Genomic DNA, 25,628 nt, shown 5'->3' on the forward strand with positions numbered 1-25,628 from the left:
ATGGTCCTACGCCTTTCATAGACTATATATATTTATACAAATACATTTAGACTGCTTAACATAGTGATTGCTGTCAGGATGTGAGGAGACTTTTAACCAGCATAACAAAAGTGATTCTCTTTAGAGAATCAGCTATTGCACCTTTAAAGAGACCTGCTTTCACACATCCTTTAAAAATCATCTTGAGACCATTTGGCTAAATGTCATTGCAAAAATGCCTAAGAAAAACTGCTGGTGTTGTACATTTTGGTGCTACAGTGCATGTCCAAGCCTCCTAATGCAGACATGAGTGTCTGTTTATTCGGCCTCAAAAACAAACATTCCTGTGTCCAGAAGCTCCACAGACCGTCCACTAAATCAACATCATGATGTCCATCGTACATATTCAACAATCTATTGAGGTATTCAGTAATGGGGGCGTGAGAAACACGCAAAAGCAGCTGCGTCCAGTTAGCTTTCTAGAGCTCTGCTTGGACAATCAGCAGAAGTCTCCGCCTCCTGCGCGGGTGATGGCTTCTCAGGTCTGTCCGGTCCTCAGTGTGTCGGGTTCTCTGAGCTCCCTGAGTTCTCAGGGGCTGGCTGTAGGGCTGGGTTACACCTCTCTCAATCCTCCCCTCAGGTCCCTGCCACTGTGTTTTTCTTCCCTGTCCTGGGCAGCGCACACACTCACATACACACACCTTTCTTTTCCCTGGATCCACCATCCTGGGCTGAGAAGCCAGGAGAGAGGGTGGCAAGGTTTGGAGGAACTGCTGATTCTTCACCATGGCTAGATTGTTCAGAAGCTTGGTCCTGTTGCAGGCGCTCTGCTTGGCCTTATCGCAAGTGGTGAGTTTGGCTGCGGTTATCTACTTTTTCTTGGTGCTGGATGATCTTGATTTTGCTGTTGAGGATGAGATCATGCATCTTAAGGATTGATATATGATTGACTGTGGATAGAACTGGATTGTCAGTCAAAACGCCAATAGATAAAGTTAAAATTCACACAATAGTTGACTAGTTTGGTAGGTGACCTGTTTACAGGCAACTTTTGATCCTCAAAGTTGCAAGATTTTCTGCTTGGAGATCTTCTAAATGTTTATCCAATGGGATTATATTGCTTCCTGCAGATACAAGAGGCCTGTTTTTGAGCAATATACTATCTTCAGTCAGTGTTATCTTTTGATTACGAAAGCTTAAACATTCAGTTTTAGTAATGGAAATGAATAAATGCACTATAAAAAAAATATTTTCATGATTTGTTATTACAACATTTTTAATGCGGTTCAGATAACATAATATTTTGAGTTTCTGTTGATTAAACCGATCACCAACTCAAATTTTTAATTTCAGTGAACTCAAAATTTTAAGACAACCAGGTAACTTACTTTTTTAAGTTAAACCAACAATTCTTTTTTACAGTGTGGAGACCTGCTGAATAAAATATGAAGCAGAAAGTGAACATCAGACAAATAAACAGAGTGAGGAGAAGGTTACAAAGAGCTCATTGAAAATACACCGAAGCTGCTATTCAAACAGAACCTGAAACTGCTCTCAGCAGAATAACACATACTTGTTACATTTAGATGGACCAGCTCAGAAAAATGCATGCATGCAGCTCATATGCATAAAATGCAATGGACACAATGAAAGTGTACTTATTTTGAGTCAACCATCTTATAAACTAATGCATTGAAAAATAGATCTGTCTTTGATGCTGAATGGGGGAGGGTTTGAGTAAACATTCCCAGCCTCTCTTTTCCCACCCCGGATACCCTGATTGCCCAGCCTCAGCTTTTAATTCGTTTTTCATCACAAACCCTGTTTGGTCTATCAAAGTACGTAAACATGTCTGAGGCAGCGTTTAGTGTTAACTAAAACAATTAAAAGTAATTTTTCAGTAAGCTGGAATAAGATAAGCTGTAAAACATACGTTTAAAAAACTTGCCTACGCAACTAACTGAAATGAGTTTAGGTTGTAGTACTAAAATACTAAAAGTTAATACAAATAAATTAAAGGTAAACAAAATTACAGGCTTTATTTGTTTGTTTATTATCCAAAACTAGACTTTCATACAAGAGAGATTCAACTAATTTCGCAAATTAGGTGTTTAATTTTTTTAAATATAATTTTTGAAAGCCAAAAAATTATTTGATTGTTAACAAAAACATTAATTAACATTTTATAATAAATTGCATAAATTTGTCTAGGTTTGTGGAAGTTAACATAAAATGCTGAAGCGACTGTCAGTGCACATCAATGTAGAGGATTCAGTAATGATGAAACTGTGTTTAATTTTAGACCGGTCCACCCGGACCCCAGGGCCCTCCTGGTCCCCCTGGTCCCGCTGGAACTCCCGGTGCCGACGGCATTGATGTGAGTATCGGAGCCGCCTGGCTGCACCACAGGTTGAGCTGGTACAAAGACAGTCATTGTGCACCTTGTTTCATGGGCCCCGTGTTCTTCTGCACTACCAAAATCTTGCCAACAGAGGGCGCACAAAATAAAAATAATCACACAAAGGGGTTCTGTTAGAGGGTTGCCTCTTTCCCATATTGAGAGAGAGAAAGAGAGTTAGTAGATGTTATTTGATACAGTTGTGGCCTAGACGGGGTTCAGTATAAAGACACTCAGTAGGATATAACGAGCCCGACTGATACAACAGAAACAGGATCCCAATGTTCCTACATGAGCTTCTACAAATACTGTTGGAGATTTAGATTTTATAGTCATAAATAGTGATTATATATGCATATAAGGAAATATAAATTCTGATATCCATCAACACATTCTGACATTATAAAGAGGTCAGGATCGAGGAGGAGCTTGTTTGTGGGTGGAGTTACACATAAATTCATTTAGTTACATTTTATTTTTTATAAATTTCTTTGACATTGGCTGTGAGAATTGAGGTTGAAAATTTGAGATTAAGTTATGTTTAGTAAGTTATATTATTATTTTTTTATTTTTTTAGTGATTTGTCCCATACTTTATATTGTCACAGTCTCCCATCTTTGCTAATGTTTTATTTCCCTTTTACAGGGTGAGAAGGGTCCTCCTGGCCCTCCTGGACCACTAGTAAGTAGCTACCACAGTCAACCATAAATGTGCATTTTATATATTTACACGATCATTCAAAGGTAAAATAAAATACCTGTTTTATATATATATATATATATATATATATATATATATATATATATATATATATATATATATATATATATATATATTAAAATGTCATTCAGCATCATTACTCCAGTCTTCAGTCTTATTATTATCAATGTTGAAAACAGCTATATCTTTTGCAGAAACCATGATAGTTTTTTCATTATTCTTTGATTAATAAAAAGTTCAAAAGAACAGCATTTGAAATAGAACAAAGTAAAAGTCACTTTTGATTAATTTGATGCATATTAATGTCCCAAACTTTTGAACAGTAGTGTATATGAACATTTTATACATAATTTGTCTAATAAAAATAAATGCATCTATTATTTTGTATCAAAGTCAAACTCAAAGAACTGAGAGTGTTTGATAGTATTTTAAATTTTCATGTTTGAACCACTTTACAGGGTCAAAAGGGAGAGGCAGGAGAACCTGGTCCTGACGGAGCTCCAGGGGAGGATGGCATTGATGTGAGTGACACCAAAAATTCAGGAATTACATATTCATAGTGTTATGGGTCATTCATATTTCAGTCAGGGATAAAAAAGGTAGAGCTAAATCTCATTTTCAATCAATACATTTTATCCATAATGAGTAATGGCATTTGAAATCATGTTGTGGTGAAGGTTATTCACACCTACACTTTGAAATGTTGGCATGAGACTGAGAAAAGAGATGTTGGTCCTAATGAGCGAGACTTTCTCAGTCACATGCTAGGAAGCAAACATTCCTTATTGGATTTACCACTTAATCTGTTCTGGAATGCCAATCCCCGGTTTTCCTTCCACTTGATAGTTTATCTGAGTAAGATGTGTAAAAGTATCTTTAAAAAAGTTATGTATAATATATAGATTGTTTCAAAGCAGCTTTACAGAAATAAATAAATAACCAACAATGCAAACAGAATTCAATTCTGCTGTAAAGCAGCTCTGAAAAAGCCAATAGTAAACAGTCATCATTCAGCTGAAGTCAGTTCAGTGTTAATTCAGTTTGGTTCAAGAACTGTGTAAAGTACTTTAGGATAATTATGAAATGAGTGCATTCAGCTAAAGCTCAGTTCAGTTCTCATCTGATAGTGTCAGTGCAACCAAACAATATTTCTGAATATTAAGTGTGCTGTCCCCAACTAAATCACCTGCTTTAGAGGTGTTAACATGACTCAGTGAATAATTCTATTTAAATAATTATTATTCTGAAGGCTTGTTTTCCTCTGTTATCTCTCCAGGGTTTGATTGGTGCTAAAGGTGAGAGAGGCCCTCGTGGTAATCCTGGACCAAAGGTGAGGAAATAATATTTTATTATTCTTCATAGATTCAGTGTACACACTATATATTCTTTAGTGTCATATTTTGGCCAACCAAAACACAATACAAACACACACAACAAATCTTTAAACGTTGAAAAGGTGATAATAGAGAACAACGACTGAAGAATATCATAAATAACATGAATATTATGTAGGCTATGTATATTGAGAATATTATGAATGACATATAGCCTAATCTTTTCAGTCATTGTTATTCTAAAAGTGTATAAAGAATGGGACGCATCTAATTCCACATCATGTTTTATTGATTTTCACAGGGTCAGCCAGGGCCTGGTGGACGATCAGGACCAACTGTAAGTATGAAAAATATGTAATGATTCATAATTTGCTGAACAAAAATAATGCTGCGAGACCACCACTTGCAGTTAATCCAACTATTCAATAGGTGACGCTGTAGTACAAAACAAAAAAAAACAGTAAAATTCCCGACCTGATTTTTGATGTTTGAGTATTTCTACAGACCCAATATGGAAGCTTGTTTCCACCTCGACTTTTTGCAATTGCGAGTTATAGACTAATGTCAGAATTATAATGTGATAATTCTGACTTTATAACTAGCAATTGCATATTATAAAGTCAGAATTGCGAGATATAAACGTGCAATTCTGAGGAAAAAAGTCTGACTTTATAACACACAATTGCGAGTTTATATAACGTAGCCTATTTCTGACTTTATAACTCACAATTCTGAGAAAACAAGTCAAATTTTTTTTTTTAAATTAGCTTTTTTATTTTTTTTTATTCAGTAGCAGAAACAAGCTTCCATAGTATTCCAGTGCTAATGGACTACAATCAAGATTTGTTGCTAATCCGTTTTTTTTTTTTTTCACCTTCAGGGAGCCGGACTGCCTGGACTTCCTGTAAGTAACCCACTTCATAACCCATTTTACTTCCTTATTTTGACGTTTCTGAGGCTGAATCCCAAATGGTACACTTCGGCCCTGTCTCAAAAGGCACACTTCATGGGCACTTTCGGTCTTGTGGACTTACAATGGCTGCCGTGTGCGCGTGTCCGTTAAGTCCACGAGACCATAGAGTGTCCCATTCATCATTTTAGGTTTCAGAAGGGTGCCTTTGCGGCCGCTATGCGCCCTCGATGCGCACTTCAGCTGAGTCCACAAGTTCGCAAGCTACACAGAGGACTTTACCTGGCAATCAAAGCGCCATTACGTCACGAAAGTGCGAACTCAGAGGAAGAACGTGAGGGTTTAAGTGAAAGTGTAGCCTAAATAAAATGTAGGGTGGGATCTTTTTATTTATTGGAATTGCATTATACCACAATGGAAGTTGGAGGGTTTGAAACATAAGGATTTATGATGTCAGCCAAAAAAAAAAGCGCTATATATTAGAACATTAGGCTACTAGAATAACATGCATCAATGAACCATGCCCTATGAATATGTATACGCAAAGTAAATAGGGGCAGTTGTGACTTTTAACCAGATGTACAAAGTGATTTGTTGTCAACATTTTTTCACATGCAGTGAGAATGATTTGTGCACGTTTACTGTTTGCTTGAAAACTATTTTGCATGTACTAAATGCTTTTGCAGTGCAAACCCTACAAAACCTTAAGGGATCTTAAACCGCAGAGCTTTCTTCTGTTCTTAGATTCGACAGCACATTCTTATTACTGTATCAGATTAATAAACAAGTGTCTAATTTCACTGTTCATTAAATCATTACAGGGAGCACCAGGCCCCATTGGACTTCCTGGACAGATTGGGCCTACTGGGCCAAAGGTGGGTCTCACTTGAATACATCAATAACATGAAAATACACAAATCTTGCCTGGTTAAAGGTCCCGTTTTTCGTGGTTTTTTGAAGCTTTGATTGTGTTTATAGTGTGCAATATAACATGTGTTCATGTTTCGCGTGTAAAAAAACCACAGTATTTTTCACATAATTTACTTATCTGTATACCGCTGTTTCCACTGTCATAAAAGCGGGCTGATGACTTCCTTGTTCTATGAAGTCCCTCCTTCAGAAATACGTAACGAGTTCTGATTGTGCCAGCGGTTCCTGTGTTGTGATTCGACAGCTCTGAGCACACCGTGCCCGGAAAAGTCACGCCTCTTACCATAACGTGGAGACGCACGCGCTCAGTGTTATTGTAAACATGTCTTTAATTTTACCCTATCAATTTGAGCCGGAATCAGACCCGGTGATTGGACTGCGGGATGAAAATAACAGCGTTTCGACAAACACACTCTACAAACGCAACTCTTGTGTATTCCTGTGGGCGGAGGTTAGTCAAAAAACTGTTTTAGTGACGTCATTAAAGAAGGAAGTAGAGGGATGTAGTCCAAACTGGCCGTTCGATGTAGGCGACTTCTGTTAAATAAAATATCTCGCTTGGCATTGAACTTTGAGCTTTAAAATTTTACAGATTTTATTTATACTCTAACAACAACATTACACACTAACTAAAGTTTGAAACATGGGATCACGAAGAACGGGACCTTTAAGAATACTGTTCATGCTTAACCTTTGTTACTAGCTAAGACAACTGTTTTTGTTGTAGCTTAAATAGTGGTAAAACATTCCAGAATTTCACTCAGTAAACCCATTTAATTAAACGAATCACTGAACTGATGCCTACTTGTGCTCAAATCTCTCATCACAGGGTGTCATGGGAAGTCCCGGACCTCCAGGATTACCCGGACCTCCAGGCAAGCCTGTAAGTGACAGTAATGTTTCATTTACTTCACTTTGAAATGCAGTCTTCTCAAGTGAAACCACAAAAATCTAATTCTGTGTATAAAGCTGTAGGGCTGATAATAAATCAGTGTCAGAACATTGTAAAATGACATCTCATCTCACACTGCATTTCTGGGTGTACGTTTTATTTCATTTTCTACTCTATTTCATTTCATTTCTTGAAGGCATCCATTTGAGATCTGCTTCAAAACCTTTTTACTTCATAATAAATAAACTCTCCAAACATACAGTACAGTCCAAAAGTTTGGAACCACTAAGATTTTTAATGTTTTTAAAAGAAGTTTCGTCTGCTCACCAAGGCTACATTTATTTAATTAAAAATACAGTAAAAAAACCGTAATATTGTGAAATATTATTACAATTTAAAATAACTGTGTACTATTTAAATATATTTGACAAAGTAATTTATTCCTGTGATGCAAAGATGAATTTTCAGCATTGTTACTCCAGTCTTCAGTGTCACATGATCGTTCAGAAATCATTCTAATATGCTGATCTGCTGCTCAAGAAACATTTATGATTATTTTCAATGTTGAAAACAGTTGTGTACTTTTTTTTTCAGGATTCCTTGATGAATAGAAAGTTCAAAAGAACAGCATTTATCTGAAATACAAAGCTTCTGTAGCATTATACACTACCGTTCAAAAGTTTGGGGTCAGTAAGAATTTTTATTTTTATTTTTTTGAAAAGAAATTAAAGAAATGAATACTTTTATTCAGCACGGATGCATTAAATCAATCAAAAGTGGCAGTAAAGACATTTATAATGTTACAAAAGATTAGATTTCAGATAAACACTGTTCTTTTGAACTTTCTATTCATCAAATAATCCTGAAAAAAAATATTGTACACGAATATTTTGTACAATTGTACACATTAAATGTTTCTTGAGCAGCAGATCAGCATATTAGAATGATTTCTGAAGGATCATGTGACACTGAAGACTGGAGTAATGATGCTGAAAATTCAGCTTTGCCATCACAGGAATAAATTACTTTGTGAAATATATTCAAATAGAAAACAGTTATTTTAAATTGTAATAATATTTCACAATATTACTGTTTTTACTGCATTTTTAATTAAATAAATGTAGCCTTGGTGAGCAGACGAAACTTCTTTTAAAAACATTAAAAATCTTAGTGGTTCCAAACTTTTGGACTGTACTGTAGTTCTTTCTCCCAAGCCACCTGCATTTATAACTTCTTTCTCAATTACATTCTGTCATTATGTCATTTTCAGGGTCCACCAGGAAAGTTTTTGGGTGTAGAGGAAGGGAGTGCTGACTTTCAGGTAAGGTGGTGTCTGCATGATAGTCTTACGATGTGCCACACCTTTTCCAGCAGCCTGAATTCCAAAGTATATTCACATTCCTTATTTCCATAGACATTAAAAAACACAATAATTAAAGAGTTTTAAGCCTTAAACAAAACCAGTCAACTCCAAAATGAATAATAAAATTACGACTCGATGCAAAAAAGTATTTGAAAAATTGGAGGTTCAAGGTTATAAGGGAATAAATGAACAGCCAATAATGTAATCAAACAGCAACAATGATACTGTACAGTATAAAAACATTGACTACACCGTGGAACAAAAATAACTTCTCAAAGGGGACATATTATAAAAATCTGCCTTTTTTTTTGCTATAATCGGGTCCCCGGTGCATCTACCAACCATGAAAACATGAAAAGGACAACCGGTCACTTTGTTTTGGTAAGCCATTCTCTGCAAATGTGGAAAAAAAAACGAGCCGCTCAGATTTTGCTCCCCTATAGGGACTATAGTGACGTAGGAAGGGGATCTTATTATAATATTACCGCCCCTTAATCTGCATGTTTCCACCCACGGCGCCACCATTTTGTTTTCGCAAGCGACAGCAGTGCACCAGTTCTAACGCCATGGCAAAAGTTTGAGCAGAGCATGCTAACTGTTCTGTCGTTGGCTGCACAAATGAGCACACAACACTATTTAGGTCATGGGCTGCTTTAAAGAAGAGGAAGAGTTGTTGTAGTAGAGTGTTGTTGCTATTCCATCATTTTACGCTGGACTGCTTCACAAACGAGGGTCAATTCAACTGGATTTGCACAAAACATTAACATGACGGCACATGCTAGTTGATGAGTTGAGTCAACTCCACAGGAACTACATAAATTTATCCACTAACCATTCAGAAACGTCCAGTTTCATTCTAAAAGAGTCTCTCCATCAGTGTCTGACTCCAGTTTGAACAGTGTAAGGCTGAACACCGTTACTGACAATCCTCATTTTGGCTGCGTGAGATTCTCCAGCTTTGTTGTTGTTGAGCAACCCAAGCGCAAGCTGTTAAAACTCCGCCCTCTTTTGGAAGGCTCATTTGCATTATTTAGAGGTCCATGGTTAAAAAAAGCTTAAGAAACTCTTCTCTAGATTTATGATATAGTGCGAAAGTAAAGCTATTTTACTTGTATATATATATTTTTAAAATCTTTAAACAACAATTTGATACTCTTTTCACAATTCTGTCATCATGTCATACACTGAAAGATATATATATAAAATCCTTCACTATTCAGTCCTTATCTTCCAAACCGTTCTTTTTGTAATCTGTATTTAGAATCCGTATTTAGTTTCTCTCAGATTTTGCCCTGTTATATGTTACACATCCCTTATTGATCTCAGTATTCATAGATTTTCCTAATGAGCTTCATTAAATAAGTGTCATCAAAGGCTTCTGCCCATTAGCACCTATCTGGATCAAGAAGCCGAGCGGGTCCCAGGGCTGTGATCTGCAGCCAGCCTGCCAGGAGTCTGCTCAGAATTGGGGGTGGGGTGGGGATCACATGGCAGCCTGGTTGACTGCTTCTTCTCCGGCCTAGCGCCCAGCTGGTGCCCTGTACTGTCTGGATCAATCCTTATCATCCATTTACTGTAATTAGAGGTCTGGTGGTCTGAGATCTAGAAAAAATATCCAAGCCCTTGCTGGCCCTTTTCTCTGAGCTGTGATGGTTTGAGTTAAACAGATCTGACAGTGATTGTTTAGCCTGTGTGATGTAGAGTCTTGTTCTTTTTTAATCCAATGTTGCCGTGTGTGTTCTAGTGTCCAACCAACTGTCCACCTGGGCCGAAGGGTCCTCAGGGCATACAGGGAGTGAAGGTTAGTAAGTTAGTATTTTATATATTTTTCTCAGATTTCTATTTTGTGAATAAATACATGATTAAAGTGCATAGTTAAAGAGATAGTTCACCCACAAATAAAAATTCTGTCATCATTCACTCACCCTGAAGTTGTTCTAAGCCTGTATGAATTTCTTTTTTCTGCTGAGCACAAAAGAAGACTTTTTGAAGAATATGGGTAACCAAACAGTTGATGGGCCCCACTGACATCCATAGTATGAGAAAAAAAAAAAAAAAAAAAAAAAAAAAAAAAAAAAATATATATATATATATATATATATATATATATATATATATATATATATATATATATATATATATATATATATATATATATATATAGAAGTAAATGTTGGCCATCAACTGTTTGGTTACAGACATTTTTCAAAATATCTTCTTTTGTGTTCAACTTTTTGGAACAACTTCAGGGTGAGTAAATAATGACAGTATTTGTGAAATATCCCTTTAAGGGCATTGCAAGTGCCAGGTCGCAACCCCTTTCCCCATGACTATATTCACAAAATAGTATAGCCTTGAGTGCTTCATTGCTTTTATATTCTGCACAATAAAAATAATTCAGATTAAAATGTGACTTAATAAGGAAATAAGTGCCATCCTTCTGCTAGGACTGCACAAGTGTTTTGCATCATAGCTTTACTATACTTTTGCATGGAATGATGTATTAACCAATCAACATCTGGGATGGGAACTATTAGTTTACTAAGACATTTTACAAAGTGGTTGAATTTAGTGACTCATCTAGTGATCATTAAATTATTTTCCTCACAGGGACATAAAGGTCGTGCTGGCGTTTTGGGAGATCCAGGAAGCATCGGAAGATTGGTATGTTTTTCTTTCTGTTTTTCTATTATCATTATTAATAACAACAACAAAATGATAATAACAACAATTGTGTGTGTTATATATATATATATAATTTTATAAGATATTTATATAATTATTCAGTACAGTCCAAAAGTTTGGAACCACTAAGATTTTTAATGTTTTTAAAAGAAGTTTCGTCTGCTCACCAAGGCTACATTTATTTAATTAAAAATACAGTAAAAAACAGTAATATTGTGAAATATTATTACAATTTAAAATAACTGTGTACTATTTAAATATATTTGACAAAGTAATTTATTCCGGTGATGCAAATCTGAATTTTCAGCATCGTTACTCCAGTCTTCAGTGTCACATGATCGTTCAGAAATCATTCTAATATGCTGATTTGATGCTCAGTAAACATTTATGATTATTTTCAATGTTGAAAACAGTTGTGTACTTTTTTTTTCAGGATTCCTTGATGAATAGAAAGTTCAAAAGAACAGCATTTATCTGAAATACAAAGCTTCTGTAGCATTATACACTACCGTTCAAAAGTTTGGGGTCAGTAAGAATTTTTATTTTTATTTTTTTGAAAAGAAATTAAAGAAATGAATACTTTTATTCAGCAAGGATGCATTAAATCAATCAAAAGTGGCAGTAAAGACATTTATAATGTTACAAAAGATTAGATTTCAGATAAACACTGTTCTTTTGAACTTTCTATTCATCAAATAATCCTGAAAAAAATATTGTACACAGATATTTTGTGCACTTGTACACATTAAATGTTTCTTGAGCAGCAGATCAGCATATTAGAATGATTTCTGAAGGATCATGTGACACTGAAGACTGGAGTAACGATGCTGAAAATTCAGCTTTGCATCACAGGAATAAATTACTTTGTGAAATATATTCAAATAGAAAACAGTTATTTTAAATTGTAATAATATTGCACAATATTACTGTTTTTTACTGTATTTTTAATTAAATAAATGTAGCCTTGGTGAGCAGACGAAACTTCTTTTAAAAACATTACAAATCTTAGTGGTTTCAAACTTTTGGACTGTACTGTATATATATATATATATATATATATATATATATATATATATATATATATATATATATATATATATATATATATATATATATATATAAATAATTTTAAATATACAAAATAATAATAATCTTATTTTTATTAATATTTATATGTTCCATATAATAATAATAATAATAACATTAATATATTTTATATTAAAAATGGTAATTATTTTGACAATTATTTAAAGATACATTGGTTAAGTTGGTGGCCTGCCTTCATACTAAAACATTATTATGGTTCTATTTTAGTAAAAGCCACACAGGTAGGCCAAATGGTGTGTACACTTTGCAACCACAAAGGGGCGCATGTGAGCACCCTACTGATTGAAAAAAAAAAAAGACAAATGGGACACAGCCCCTTTCAACTTTAAACTTCATAAACCTCATATCACACAATGTAAAAATACTGATGGCTTGGTAGAGTTAAACAATGTTTATTATTAAGCATTCAGATCATGCTTTAAAGGGCCCCAGTATCTCCCCCAAAACACATCATCCAGCAGGAGAGCAGGATTATGTGCTAATGAAGCCCCTCAAGGCATATAACTGCCTCTAATCTGGGTGTGACTCACAGAAAGAACACATTGACCCAGATGAAAGGAAATAGGGGGTCGGCAGGTACTGAGAAGCTGCTTGACTGTGAATTAATCAGACTTAATGAGCCCCACAAGGACATTAGAATGGACTACAGGGACAGAGCGGATTCGCCCGTAGTGCAGAGCACGATGTCTTTGGGAAGTGTTGACTTTAAAGTCGGCATCAAAGTTGCGATAGTCTTTTCTTCCCTATTGTGACGTATATTTGAGTGAAATGGCTTCTGGAATGAGGGTGGGATCTTGATTTCTTCCTCTGGAATTGAATGGATCTTAGGAAGATGGGTGTTGCTAACTATATGGACGCAGATCTGAATGCCAGAATTACGAGTGCATGTGAAAAAATAAAAAAATAAAATAATGATGTACATGGATAAATCATTTTTAATAAACACTGCAACATTCTGTAATAAATAAATAAATAAATAAAATTAAAATAAAAAAAAGAATTGTCCATTTTGATTTCATGGTGACTTTAAGATCTACTATCAAATTCAGGAAGCACATAACTGAAATGCAAATTAGTCATATATTTTAACAAATAACGTAAGCAAGAACTTCAAAGCAACAAGCCACATATCCCAAAATAAAAGGCCTTTTTTTTTTCTTTCAAATGTAAGTATCTGTTTCATCCTTGTATTCTCCATCCTTAGGGTACAAAGGGTGATGTCGGCATCTCTGGTGAACAGGGAATACCAGGCCCTCCAGTAATGTATTTATTTCTGTTCTGGTTATTTTATAATTTAAGCTTCTGTTGCTGTGGCAAGTAATGTTAGCAGTACATTTTATGAAGGTCCTAAGATCACCTGTGAAATAAAATGTCTGCTTCTCTCTACCACAATCACTTTAGGGCCCACAGGGTCTGAGAGGGTATCCAGGAATGGTGGGGCCCAAAGGAGAGATGGTGAGTCACAGTTCCCAAAATATTACTCTGTTTACGCCTACACTAAATATGACTTTGACTGGTCTGAAGAGATAACGACCTAAGAAAGAGGGCCTAAAAATAAATGATTACTGAGAATATAAAAAAAATTAAAGCTAATTCTAATTTTAATAAATACTGTGATAGTATATAAATAATAATAAAAAAACAAGTAGTCTTGTAGTTAAAGACATGACTAAAAATGATACACATTCAGTTTATCTATAACTGAGGGTGGGCGGTTTTGTATGGAAGCTTGTTTATTAAAAAATAAAAAAGGTAATAATTGCGTGATATAAAGTCAGAACTGTGTGAAATAAAGTCAGAATTGAAAAATTTAGAAAAAAACACAATTCTGACTATGTCATATAAACACAATTCTGACTTTATATCATATATCATATAAACTTGCAGTTCTGAAAGAAAAAAAAATCAGAATTGTGAGATATAAAATTAGAATTGACTGATAAAAACACAATTCTGACTTTATATCATGCAATTCTGACTTTATAACTTAAAAAAAAATTAATAAAGAATTTCAGCTTCCCCACCGAATTGTACGTCGACTTGATTTGCATACATGGGTTTTATTTTACTCAGAAAAAAACCCAGTGGAACGTAAACAAACATTGCACAACTTCAATTATATTTGTAGGACAAAAAATCTCCACAGACACTATTTTTATAACTTTGTTTTACAATGTGTAAAAGCTAAAAAGTGATTCACATATATTTCTGTGACAGGGACCACAGGGCTACAAAGGCATTTCAGGACCAATCGGCATCCCTGGACGCCCTGTAAGTCTGCAAGTCTTGTGTGAAAACATTTCATCTCATAACTGGCAAAAAGACATATAAATTATAAACTTACTGTGCAATGCAGGGTGAAGAGGGACCCCAAGGACCACCTGGAGAGCCTGGTGACAAAGGTGACTTGGTAAGTATTAGTGATATTATTCACATCTATTCATCCAGGCATTAATTTGTCATTCTACATGATAATTTATCAAAATCTTCATCCATATATCTATTAATCCTTGTAGGGAGAACGTGGCATACGAGGGCCTCAGGGAGTGGTCGGAAAAAAGGGAGAGAATGTAAGTAAAAAGCTGGTCAACGTAAATGCAATTTAAAACACGTTCCCTAAATGTATGCTCTTAATCTTTTGATTAATGTTCACTGTCAGGGTCTTCCAGGAATTGATGGAAAAGATGGTACTCCTGGCATCCCAGGAATAAAGGTATGGATGGCTCTTTTACAGCTCTTAAATCAATTCTCACAGGAGCCATCATTATTCAAAGAGACACATGACATGTGTAAAGGATAATGCATAATGCACAGTCAGAGTGAGCAAGACTTGTATCATCCAAAAGGGGTTTATTTTTGCAATATATCATATTTTATATATATATAATTTATATGAAATCCCATATTTGTATTAAATATTATATATTGCTAATAAACTAAACTAAAATATACATATATATATAATGAATTTATGAATGCTGCACTTTCCTATCCCCCCTTTTTTTAAGGGCGCTTCAGGACAAAGTGGAAGACCTGGAGCTCCTGGTCACCAGGGAGATGCTGTAAGTGGAATTTCATGCTCCATTATCCTTTTCATATCATATATGCAGTAATTGTCAGCATTAGATGTGCAAGGAGCCTTTTCCCATCTTCCTCACATCTGTCCGTTGTGTTCCCTATGTTAAATGAGGATGATTACAGATAAAAAGTAAAAGTTTAGTGGATTTTCTGCCTACACTCCCAGAGTGACATTCTTGCCCTCACTATTTTGGAGTTTAAACCACCTTGAAATTGCTCCTGCTATTAACTATTCATCATCATCAAACATGACTCTCCTGGCGACTTGGGGTAATGGAGCATGCTGGTTATGATACAAAACATCACAACGTACCTGCGCAAGCCATAATACAGGCGCCCTCGCTAACAGGATGAGTTATTGCAGCCTTGTTCTGATATCAGCACAGAGTAGAGGACAGACATGAAGCCATGAAGCTCTCCACTGAGGTCTGCAGGGGTCACTACATTCATTCTGCATGCTATTTTTCATATTTTGTAGGGTTTGCCTGGTATGCCCGGAGCCAAGGGTGAACTGGGAGTTAAGGTGAGATCATGCAGTTATTTTATGAATGCCTACATGGGTTTTCTGGAACTATAAACTTGTTTTTAGCATTCAGGATGTCTGCTGATACCAGTGTTGGGGTAACACATTACAAGTGACTTGAGTTACGTAATCAGATTACTTTTTCAAGTAACTAGTAAAGTAACACTACTTTTTCATTTTACAACAAAATATCGAAGTTACTTTTTCAAATAAGTAACGCAAGTTACTTTTTCACATTTATTGACTGACAGCTCTCCTGTCCTCATGTTGCGAGAAATTAATTGCAGAAATGTTGTGTGCGGTGTGTAAACATGATGGTTATTGTAGCTCTAGACTAAATGTGAACATGCATTTACTCATCTTACTTGCACGAAAACATTCAGTATTCCTCAAAATTAATAAAAAACAGTGAAGTGCAATCTCAGAATTTTCTAAACCTGTAATTAACTATATTAAATTACACAAATATACTTTATGGATTTAATCTCACTTTATTAACCAATAGGTCCGTCCCAATTCGCGTACTTATGCACTATTCTAGGATGTTTTTAAGTATAAATAGTGCGAGTAGTGTGTTCACACTGAAAATTCCAAAAAGAAAAAGTACACTTTAAATACCCGGATGATGCACTAAATTAACGGAAAAAAACGAAGTGTGGAATGTTGGACACTGCGTGCACTCAAATGTCGTAGCTTTAATTACGTAGTGGAGGGGAAGGGAGGATCGGACTCCATTGTTAAATGACAAAATAACCTTATACAATTCACGCACTACATGGATGAGTGCATAGTGCACAAGTACATAGTGTATAAGTGCATAGTGTATAGTGCGTCATTTGGGACGCAACTAATGTCTTGCTGACCTTCAATGATCTATTTCAACCACACTAATAAGCAAAAATTACTTTAGATTAGATTTATAAATAAGTGTGTTGAACTTCCTTCTCCTGTATCCTATTCTTCTTTAACCCGGAATGGCAGCACAGCTGAAAGGTTTGTTTGAGCTGCGCCCTCTACTGTACAGGAGTAAATATGCATTTCCTTCAGCCTGAGGCTTATTCATTTCACTTTTGGAGTGAAAGGGCCTTGACATTTGCCAAAAATAGTATTTTTTTTTGTTGTTATTAAAAAACAAACATGCATGCCCAGCCCAGATGAGAAAAAGTAACACTAAAGTAATGTAACACATTACTTTTCACAAAAAGTAACTAAGTAACACAATTAGTTACTTTTTTAGGGAGTAACACGTTACATTTAAAGTAACTTTCCCCAACACTGGTTGATACTATTCTATTCACAGTCCTGGGTAGTAACAGATTATAAAAGTGTTTTTATATTGTTAATTTTAAAAATTATTATTTTTATTTTACATTTATGATTTAATTATTAGCTTTTTATCAATTCACAAACCCCTAATGCACTTAATTTTGTATAATGTGATGTATTTTCTTTCTCTTTTTATTTTTATATCAATGTGATACAAAATAATCTATATCTTATATATCTTATATATAATCAAATCTATATAATATACTAGTTAGGTCAAAAGTAATCCAAAAGTTATCAAATAGTAGTCAAATATATTACCTAAAATGTGTAATCTAATGGATTACATTACTAACTACAATGAATTTACATAATGAAATTTGTAATCCGACTACAATTTGTAAGTAATCTACCCAGCACTGACTATCCACTAGTGGTTCGTTCTACCCTTTCAACAATTTATTTGTTCTCTTTTGTGTTTAGGGTGAGCCGGGACCTCGAGGTTTGATGGGAATGCAAGGCCCTCCAGGACCTCAAGTATGTCATATCATTCAAGGACACTGTTTTAAACCATTTTGTTTTCTGGCTTCTTATTATGTTTCTTTTTCTCTCAGGGAGAGCCTGGTCCTCCAGGTGAAGCTGGCATGGAGGGAGTCCCAGGGCCAAAGGTCAGTTTCCATCCTCATTTGACAAATCATTTAATTAACATTGAACGAAACGCTCTTTTCTTAACTTTTTAATTCTCATCCTGAATAGGGTGACAGGGGTGAAAGAGGACCAGTTGGGCCTCCTGGTATTGTTGGCCTGCCTGTAAGTTTCATATTTATTTTCATATAATTATTTTTCTGCTATAATCAGGGTTTCCAGAGTAACACTTGAGGTCTTTACGCATAATGCATTGTAAAAGTATACATAATGTATGTTGTAATGCATTGTAAATTTTCATAAAAAAAAATTGTAACCAAAGTTAAAATGCGCTATATTTGCAGATTTGCTTATCTTGTATGTTTTACTTGCAGGGAAGTAAGGGAGAGAGGGGGCCCATGGGCGTCCCAGGTGCTCAGGGTCTAACTGGAACTAAGGGTGACAAGGTTTGTGACCATATGAACACAGTAATTAAGAGTAAATGAACCGAGGATCTGTTTAAACAGGTACAGTGATAAGATCTGACCACATGGGGGCAGTCTTCACTCACGATTTGACTTTTCTTGTAGAGGACAGCTATGCTCTTAGATAATTCTTGTCCATGTTTCCAAATAATACCCCTCAATTCAATATGAAATATCTTCTTATGGACACTTTAATGTTTGTTGTCCTTTAATCTACAATATCCTTGCCGTTTAATGCATTGAATGTTGGCGGTAAAAGCCAGTTGATTTAGTGTGCTCGGAGGGTTTACGGTAAAATAAGATATTACCAACAATAAATTCCCGTTCGCCTCACCCATTAGGGCTGACACTGAGAGATATCTGATGTACAATTGCATTTCCTTACAGGGATTTCAAGGCAAAGTGGGATCAAAGGGAGACGTTGTGAGTACACCCTCAGATAAATACATACACATATTTATGGAGTGAAATAGAAACCATACATCACAGTCCACATCACAAAAGATAACAACTTAAGGTGACATTGATGGATCTCACCTGCTTCTTTCACAGGGTGATCCTGGTGTAGAGGGATTGGCTGGGGAGAAAGGAGAGAAGGTAAATAACACCTGATATATTTATTAAATAGATTGGTTCCAGAAGACTTCTGTTCATCTTAAAATTGCATCTCTCCATTAAACAGGGACAATCTGGGGAGCCTGGCCCTAAGGGACAGGTAAGGACAGCCTGAAGAACACCAGATAATGCAAAGTGAAATGCATAATTTAGTTTGATTCAGCTTTTGTAGTTTGTTTTATAATAGCGCAAGACATGACAAACTACCTTAAAGGTGAATTGTGTGAGTTCTTTATTTTGAAATATTTTATGCCGCCCCAGTTTTGTGAGTACATTTACACAAGCCATTTTGACATGTATACTTTTGGCTCAACCAATGTCATGGGTTGACTGCTTTTTTGTCCTATAAATAGAAGGCGATGTATCAGACATGTTTATGGCAGTCTTGTTATTAACTAAATAAAACTAAAATGGTAAAAAAAAAAATATATATATAACAATAATTTAAAAAATTAGCGTTAATTGAAATAAAGTTGAAATAAATATAATAAAATAAATATAAATAATAAAATAAATATAATTTAAAAAAAACTTAAACTTAAAAAAAAAAAACCTTGGGAACTAGCCAAAATAAGATTAAGTTGAAGTACTAAAATGATTAAAACTGAAATGAAATTAAAAATAAATTAATGCAAAATAGAAATTCACACACACACGAACTAATGAAAATATTATAAACTAAAATTAAATTACAAACTGAAAATATAAAATAAATCCAATATAAAATTTTAAATGCATAAATACTATAATAGTATATAAATAATAATTAACATGGTTAATGGGACATGTTCGGGAAACCTGTTTGGAAACCATTATTAATATAATATTTCTCAGACTAAATATTCTTTTACCCAAAACTACCAGACTACCAAATTATTCCATCTTGACAGACTGTAAAACATGCAAAAAAAATATTATTTTAATTATTAATAGTTGTTATTATCTGTTTTGTAATTGATATTAGCTTTGTAATTTATTCATTTTTGCCAAATTACCAGTTAAATTTTGCTATATTATTTAAAATAAAATAAAATAAAATAAAATAAAATGTGCTAATCTGCTCATTTTCCAAAAAAAAAAAAAAAAAAAAAAAAAGAGGCAAGTACCACTTAAAAATGTCAAAATTCGTTTTGCTTTCTAATTTTGTCCACTAGTGGTGCAGAAATTGCACACTTCACCTTTAAGTTAACGCTTTATTTAACTCATCAATAGTGAATATCCTAGTTCCTTTATTTTCTTAATTACTGCCTCCTCTATCAACAGCAAGGTGTGACTGGTGATCCAGGGCACAACGGCCCCACCGGAGATCCCGGTAAACCAGGAGACCAGGGTCCCGCAGGCTTACCTGGTCCTCGTGGCCTGTTTGGAGAAAGAGGAGTTCCAGGGATGCCAGGAATACAAGGACCAGCTGTAAGTGTTCAACAAAACCTCAAGAACAATTTCCATTCACAGCTTTCCCCAAACTACATCACCCACCAACAAACTCTGTTTACCAGAGAGCAGCATTTTATTCCTCCAAAACTACAAAGCCAAAGTGTTGCACCAGCCAGACAGGTTGCAGTATCATGCAGCGCTCAGCACAATTGAAAAACACTTGAAAATAATGAGAACTCTTGAAGTGAGGAAGATCAACTTTCTCTTTCAACCTCTTAAAGAGATAGTTCACCCAGAAATGAAATCACCCAGAGGTTTAGCTTCCTTAGCTGCTGTTCTCCAAATAATAGAGCTGTGGTCACCTTTCACTTTCATTATATGGAAAGGAGCAGCTTGGCCATTTTTTCTAAATATCTTCTTTTGGGTCAAAAGTCAAACAGGTTTGGTATAAGGATAAATGATTACAAATGATTACATTTTTTGGTGAACTATCCCTTCAAGTGTGTTTTCCACATTTTTATGACTTCACTTTTCAGGGTCGTGATGCTACCGATCAACACATCATTGACGTGGTCCTGAAGATGCTTCAAGGTGAGAAACAATCATTGTTCTTTCCATAAATGGCTGCGTTCCAAATTGGCTGCAATCAGTGTGTCAAAAAGAGGGTAGTTGTAATCTATCGCGCTAAATCTACAGTACTTTACATCCATCGGAATGTATTAATGTGCAACTCATCACTCCTCAGGGACAGCTTTCCTGCCAAACACTGCGGACTGTGTAGTCTGCAGCTATTTATCTGCTGCTCCAAATTGACTTACACACAGTTCTGTTTTCTCTGGGATTGTCAGTCTATGCTCTCTGGCCTTCTATTTTGCAATAGAGAGATGACCTGAACTTGCCGCGATAACCCTTGTTGGCTCCCACCAGTTTCACAATGTAATTCCTCAGCCTTTCAGCATGTGATTGCAAACATACCTTCGCTTATACAGCCACACACTCACCTGAAGCAAGAGGAAGGATTTCTTTTTCGTTCCCTATAGGGAATGAGATTAGATGTGGAGATTTGGTCACTGTGAGACCTTAACAACTGGTCAACAGATGAATGTCCACCTCTCGGTGGTTATCTTAATGATATTTACCCAATGTTGCAGGACACCCAGTTAGATGTGATTGTGTGCTAAGCGAAGGTTTAACACTATTTGTAGGGATTCTTTTCAGGGTTGAGCGCCTGCGTCTCCACACAGAACACATTTTTGCATTTCACTGTGCTACTTTTCCATTTCTTTTGTATGTAAACTTTGCTAGATGGATTTGACCGCAGCGCTCAAGTAAAAAGATGTTCAATTTTAAAAATGCGTCTTTAGTTCTTATGTGTTTCCATTTCACTGCCCTGCATTTCACGTTTTTGCATTCCACTGATTTGCTTTTCTATTTAAACATACAGTAGATCAAGGAGTTCTTAACTCTGGCCCTCGAGATCCATTTTCCTGCAGAGTTTAGGGGCCATTTACATGAAACCGCTTTCAACTAAAAATGGAAAACTTTTTATGCATTTTGTTGATTCATTCACAAAACAACGGCGCTTTGGGGGCCTGAAAATGCAAACTTTTGAAAACCGCTTTCAAAGTGCACGTTTTTGAAAATGATAACGTTATTGTCTCTGTGTAAACTACAAAAACTAGAATTTGAGAAAAAGGTGATGTCTTGCGCATGCGTGTTACCTGTTCAGTCTATAGGCATGCCGTGTAGTGTTTCTTTACAAAGTGACATCGCCAACTACTGGCCTGGCATGAATAATACAGCGTTTTTAGTTATTTTCACGTATCCGTAGATCATTAATGGGCATCATTTTGACAGTGTTGTCTGTATTGATTTGACAACGATCTGGGTGATGTGGCCCGATTCAAGATTTCTCACAGCTGACTTTTTGTCCACAAAGTCCTTAACTGTATGGTGTCATTCATTATGATTATTTTACTGCTCCCGATCGTGTCGGAGCCCATACGATCCCAAATCGTAAATACTCTGACGACCTCTGACATCATACCCCGATAGCCAATGAGAGCGAGCAAGCTTCACCAACCGGATGTTGTGTGCTTCTATAGCTGAAACTGGGCAGCCAAAAACAAATGGGAGACGATTGATGTCGTCAGCTGGTTCTCATGGTGCAAGGTTTTTTTTTTTTTTACGGTAAGAAAAACAAAGAAGAAGAAAAAGAATATGGGTGATCTTCTTTCTTATCGAGACCACTGCCTGCCTGGAGGTTTCTAGCAATCCCGAAGACCTTGATTAGCTGGTTCAGGTGTGTTTAATTGGAGTTGGAGCTAAACTCTGCAGAATAGTGGCCCTCCAGGAGCTGCTCTGGACTTTTTTTTATTTTTTTATTCCACTACCGTGTTTCACATTCATAAATGCAAAAATGCATCCATTGTGAATTGCCCCTTTACTGCTCTTGGACTGATCACCTGAACTCATTTTACGAACTCATTTTAAGAACTCATCTTCATGTTTTTCTATTCTTCTGACAGAAAGGTTAGCAGCTGTCGCAGTGAGCGCTAAGAGAGCAGTGCTTGGCGGAGCAGGCGTGATGGGACCTCCAGGTCCTCCAGGACCACCAGGACCTCCAGGACCTCAGGGTCCTCATGGACTGACAGGCAGCCGTGGCATTCCTGGCATTATCGGGGCCCCAGGCCAAATTGGAAACACTGGTCTTAAAGGTTCAAAAAACCTTCTAAATGTAGATCTTGCTCAAGAACATTCTGTCAGTCAACCTAATAACTGTTTATATCATCCACATGTTACTTTTTTCAGGGAAAAGGGGTGCAAAGGGAGAGAGAGGAGATCCTGGACGACCACACCCTGGCCAACCGGGACCACCTGGACTGCCAGGTTAGTTCAAACTACGCCCACCTTTAAAGTCCCTTGAAGGTGAGTTGGTTGACTAAGCAGCCCATCCTGCTCTCTCACAGGTCTTCCAGGTCTTGACGGTGTGGCACGCGACGGTAGGCCAGGAGAGCGAGGACCACAGGGTGCAGCTGGTGAGGCGGGCCGCCCTGGAAAAGCTGGTTCCCCTGGTCTTCCTGGATTTTGTGAAGCAGCTGCATGTTTGGCAGCCTCAGCCTACACTTCTCCCAGACTACAAGAGGCAGGAACAGTGAAGGGCCCATCCACTTAAATCAAGCCCTCTACTGGGGCATAAGAACATCTGGGAGAGAGAGAAAAGAGTTAGAAAGAAACAAAGAAAGGGGAGAGAAGCATGGAAAGAGGGGCACGCAGGCCTTCACTTCATTGTGAGGGGGAGGGAACAGCCGTTGCCTGACATTGTGAATTCTTTTTGTATGTATTAGGATAGCATATGTATGATTTTACATCTACGGAAAGGAAGTTTTAAGGTGGCAATGTTAGCTGCTGCTGCTCTGTCCCACCTCACAGCACAGAGAGACGTGAGAACATTGCCAGTGACATCACCGATGACATCATCATCATGTGCCCTGGACTAGAAGAGCTGTGAAAATGACATTCAAACAAAGGTGCTGTTTTTGTTACTATTATTTTTTTGTTTTATGCATCTGATCCAAATAATGGCCAGGAAATTCCCCTTTAATTAATGAACCAATAAAAAAAAGTATTTAAATCTACTTTATTAAGAGATTCATTTACCTTGTGCTTCAGTAAACAGCTTCCCCGGCTCGAGTTGATACACCATGTGTACATTATGTCCCTGTTTGTACTGTGCCCGTCTCCGCCATGAGGCAACATCTTTGATCTGTTCTTCTATGTGAAATGGTGACATGCTCCCATTAACTTTATCCTTGATTCCATGCTGTAAATCTTTGTAAATGTGTATTAATTTTGTATGGACAGGGTGGGTTTAGAATATAAAACAGATCCAAAGTTAATGAACTTAATCAGCATTCAGGATCAAACCCCAAACATTGCTCAAACTGAATTACAAACCTGTATGCCACTTCCAAGTTACTGTGTTATGTAATTAGAGAAGAACTGATTATCTTCATTAACAACTATTTATTGTTCTTTTTTTGGTTCATCTGTAAACACTCAAGTTTTTTTTTTTTTTCTTTTTGTCTGGTTGTTCAGATTTACCCCAATCAATAAAGAGGAACGTTTTGTAAAACTCAATGTTCTTCTGTATCGTGAACATCTGAGGGGAACAACGATTTTAACTTTTAAAAAAGCTTTCTTTCTTCTGGATCTGACATCTTTTTTTGTTGTAATAAAAGATATTTCGATATCTAGCCTTGTTCATGATAAAAAAAAAAATGAGCATGCATTAATTGCAGATGAATGCTACTCTACCTATTCATCCAAAACACTTGTTCAGTGTTACTTTTAAGCAAAGCAAACTTTCCATCCTTCTCGCTCAAGGATACAACAGCAGAAAATTGTATTACTCGTTTATATCTTTTTATTACACAACTCTGTGCAATACTTGATTCTGATTGGTCCTCCTAACATACTCTGTCATCATGGCAATACTGTCAGCCGCTCATCTGGGTAACTAAAAACAGCCAAATCCCAATTTGCATACTTAACACCATTTTAAAGAATAAATAGTCTGAGCTTTGTTAGGAAAAATCCACTTCAAATACTCAGATAATGCACTTATTTAACTGATAAAATGAAGTGTGGAATGGGAGTTAGCACACTGACACTGAATTACCTGGATAACCTTATAAAATTCTTACACTAGACAGTAGAGTAACTAGTGCATTGTTCATCACCGGCCACTTTATTAGGATATAACCAGCTAGTATCGTGTTGGACCCCTTTTGCCTTCAGAACTCCCTTAATTCCTAGTAACAAAGAACAAGGTGCTGGAAACATTCCTCAGAGGTTCATATTTGGTTCATACTGAAATGATAGCATCACGCAGTTGTTGCAGATTTGTAGCCCATCTGCTTGAAGGCTGGACATGTTGTGCGTTCAGAGGTGCTATTTGAGTTAAAGGATTAGTCCACTTTTAAATACACTTTTCCTGATAAATTTACTCACCCCCCCATGTCATCCAAAATATCCATGTCTTTCTTTCGTCAGTCGAAAAGAAATGAAGGTTTTTGAGGAAAACATTCCAGGATTTTTCTCCTTATAGTGGATTTCAATGGCTACCATCAGGTTGAAGGTCAAAATTGCAGTTTCAGTGCAGCTTCAAGGCATTAAACGATCCCAGATGAGTAATAAGGGTCTTATCTAGCGAAACGATCGGTCATTTTCGAAAAAAATACAACCGTTTATGCTTTATAAACAAAATATCGCCTTGAACGTACTTTCCACTTCCGCATTCTTCATAACGCTTACGCTGAATGTTCTACGCCTTCCCTATTCTA

The 25,628-nt window shown here is 36.2% G+C and overlaps 1 protein-coding gene across 2 annotated transcripts; it reads left to right on the top strand.

Annotated features, from left to right (window-relative positions):
• Positions 1-275: 275 nt before the first annotated feature.
• On the top strand, positions 276-24,535 carry col9a2 (procollagen, type IX, alpha 2). 2 transcript variants are annotated; one of them, XM_048201528.1, is made up of 32 exons: positions 276-828; positions 2,282-2,356; positions 3,023-3,058; positions 3,556-3,618; positions 4,374-4,427; positions 4,733-4,768; positions 5,312-5,335; positions 6,163-6,216; positions 7,101-7,154; positions 8,434-8,484; positions 10,271-10,327; positions 11,137-11,190; positions 13,523-13,576; positions 13,720-13,773; positions 14,536-14,589; positions 14,675-14,728; positions 14,835-14,888; positions 14,978-15,031; positions 15,327-15,380; positions 15,875-15,919; positions 17,669-17,722; positions 17,800-17,853; positions 17,942-17,995; positions 18,205-18,276; positions 18,682-18,717; positions 18,847-18,891; positions 18,977-19,009; positions 20,173-20,319; positions 20,820-20,874; positions 22,812-23,000; positions 23,095-23,172; positions 23,253-24,535. In XM_048201528.1, the coding sequence occupies exons 1-32, from the start codon at positions 766-768 to the stop codon at positions 23,456-23,458; spliced, it is 2,067 nt and encodes a 688-aa protein (XP_048057485.1). In that variant the 5' UTR covers positions 276-765; the 3' UTR covers positions 23,459-24,535. The 2 variants fall into 2 exon arrangements, with proteins under 2 accessions (XP_048057485.1, XP_048057486.1); XM_048201529.1 differs by lacking the exons at positions 276-828; positions 2,282-2,356; positions 3,023-3,058; ... (2 more) ...; positions 4,733-4,768; positions 5,312-5,335 and adding an exon at positions 5,357-5,675.
• Positions 24,536-25,628: the final 1,093 nt, after the last annotated feature.

Source organism: Megalobrama amblycephala, linkage group LG9, assembly GCF_018812025.1.
Source record: "Megalobrama amblycephala isolate DHTTF-2021 linkage group LG9, ASM1881202v1, whole genome shotgun sequence".
Lineage (NCBI taxonomy): Eukaryota > Metazoa > Chordata > Actinopteri > Cypriniformes > Xenocyprididae > Megalobrama > Megalobrama amblycephala.

Excerpts from the sequence above, each read along its gene's own strand:
- col9a2 (XM_048201528.1), top strand. The coding sequence starts at position 766 with ATGGCTAGATTGTTCAGAAGCTTGGTCCTGTTGCAGGCGCTCTGCTTG. Across the intron at positions 2,357-3,022 it reads CCGGTGCCGACGGCATTGAT|GGTGAGAAGGGTCCTCCTGG; the intron begins GTGAGTATCGGA and ends TCCCTTTTACAG. Across the intron at positions 14,590-14,674 it reads TCGGCATCCCTGGACGCCCT|GGTGAAGAGGGACCCCAAGG; the intron begins GTAAGTCTGCAA and ends TGTGCAATGCAG.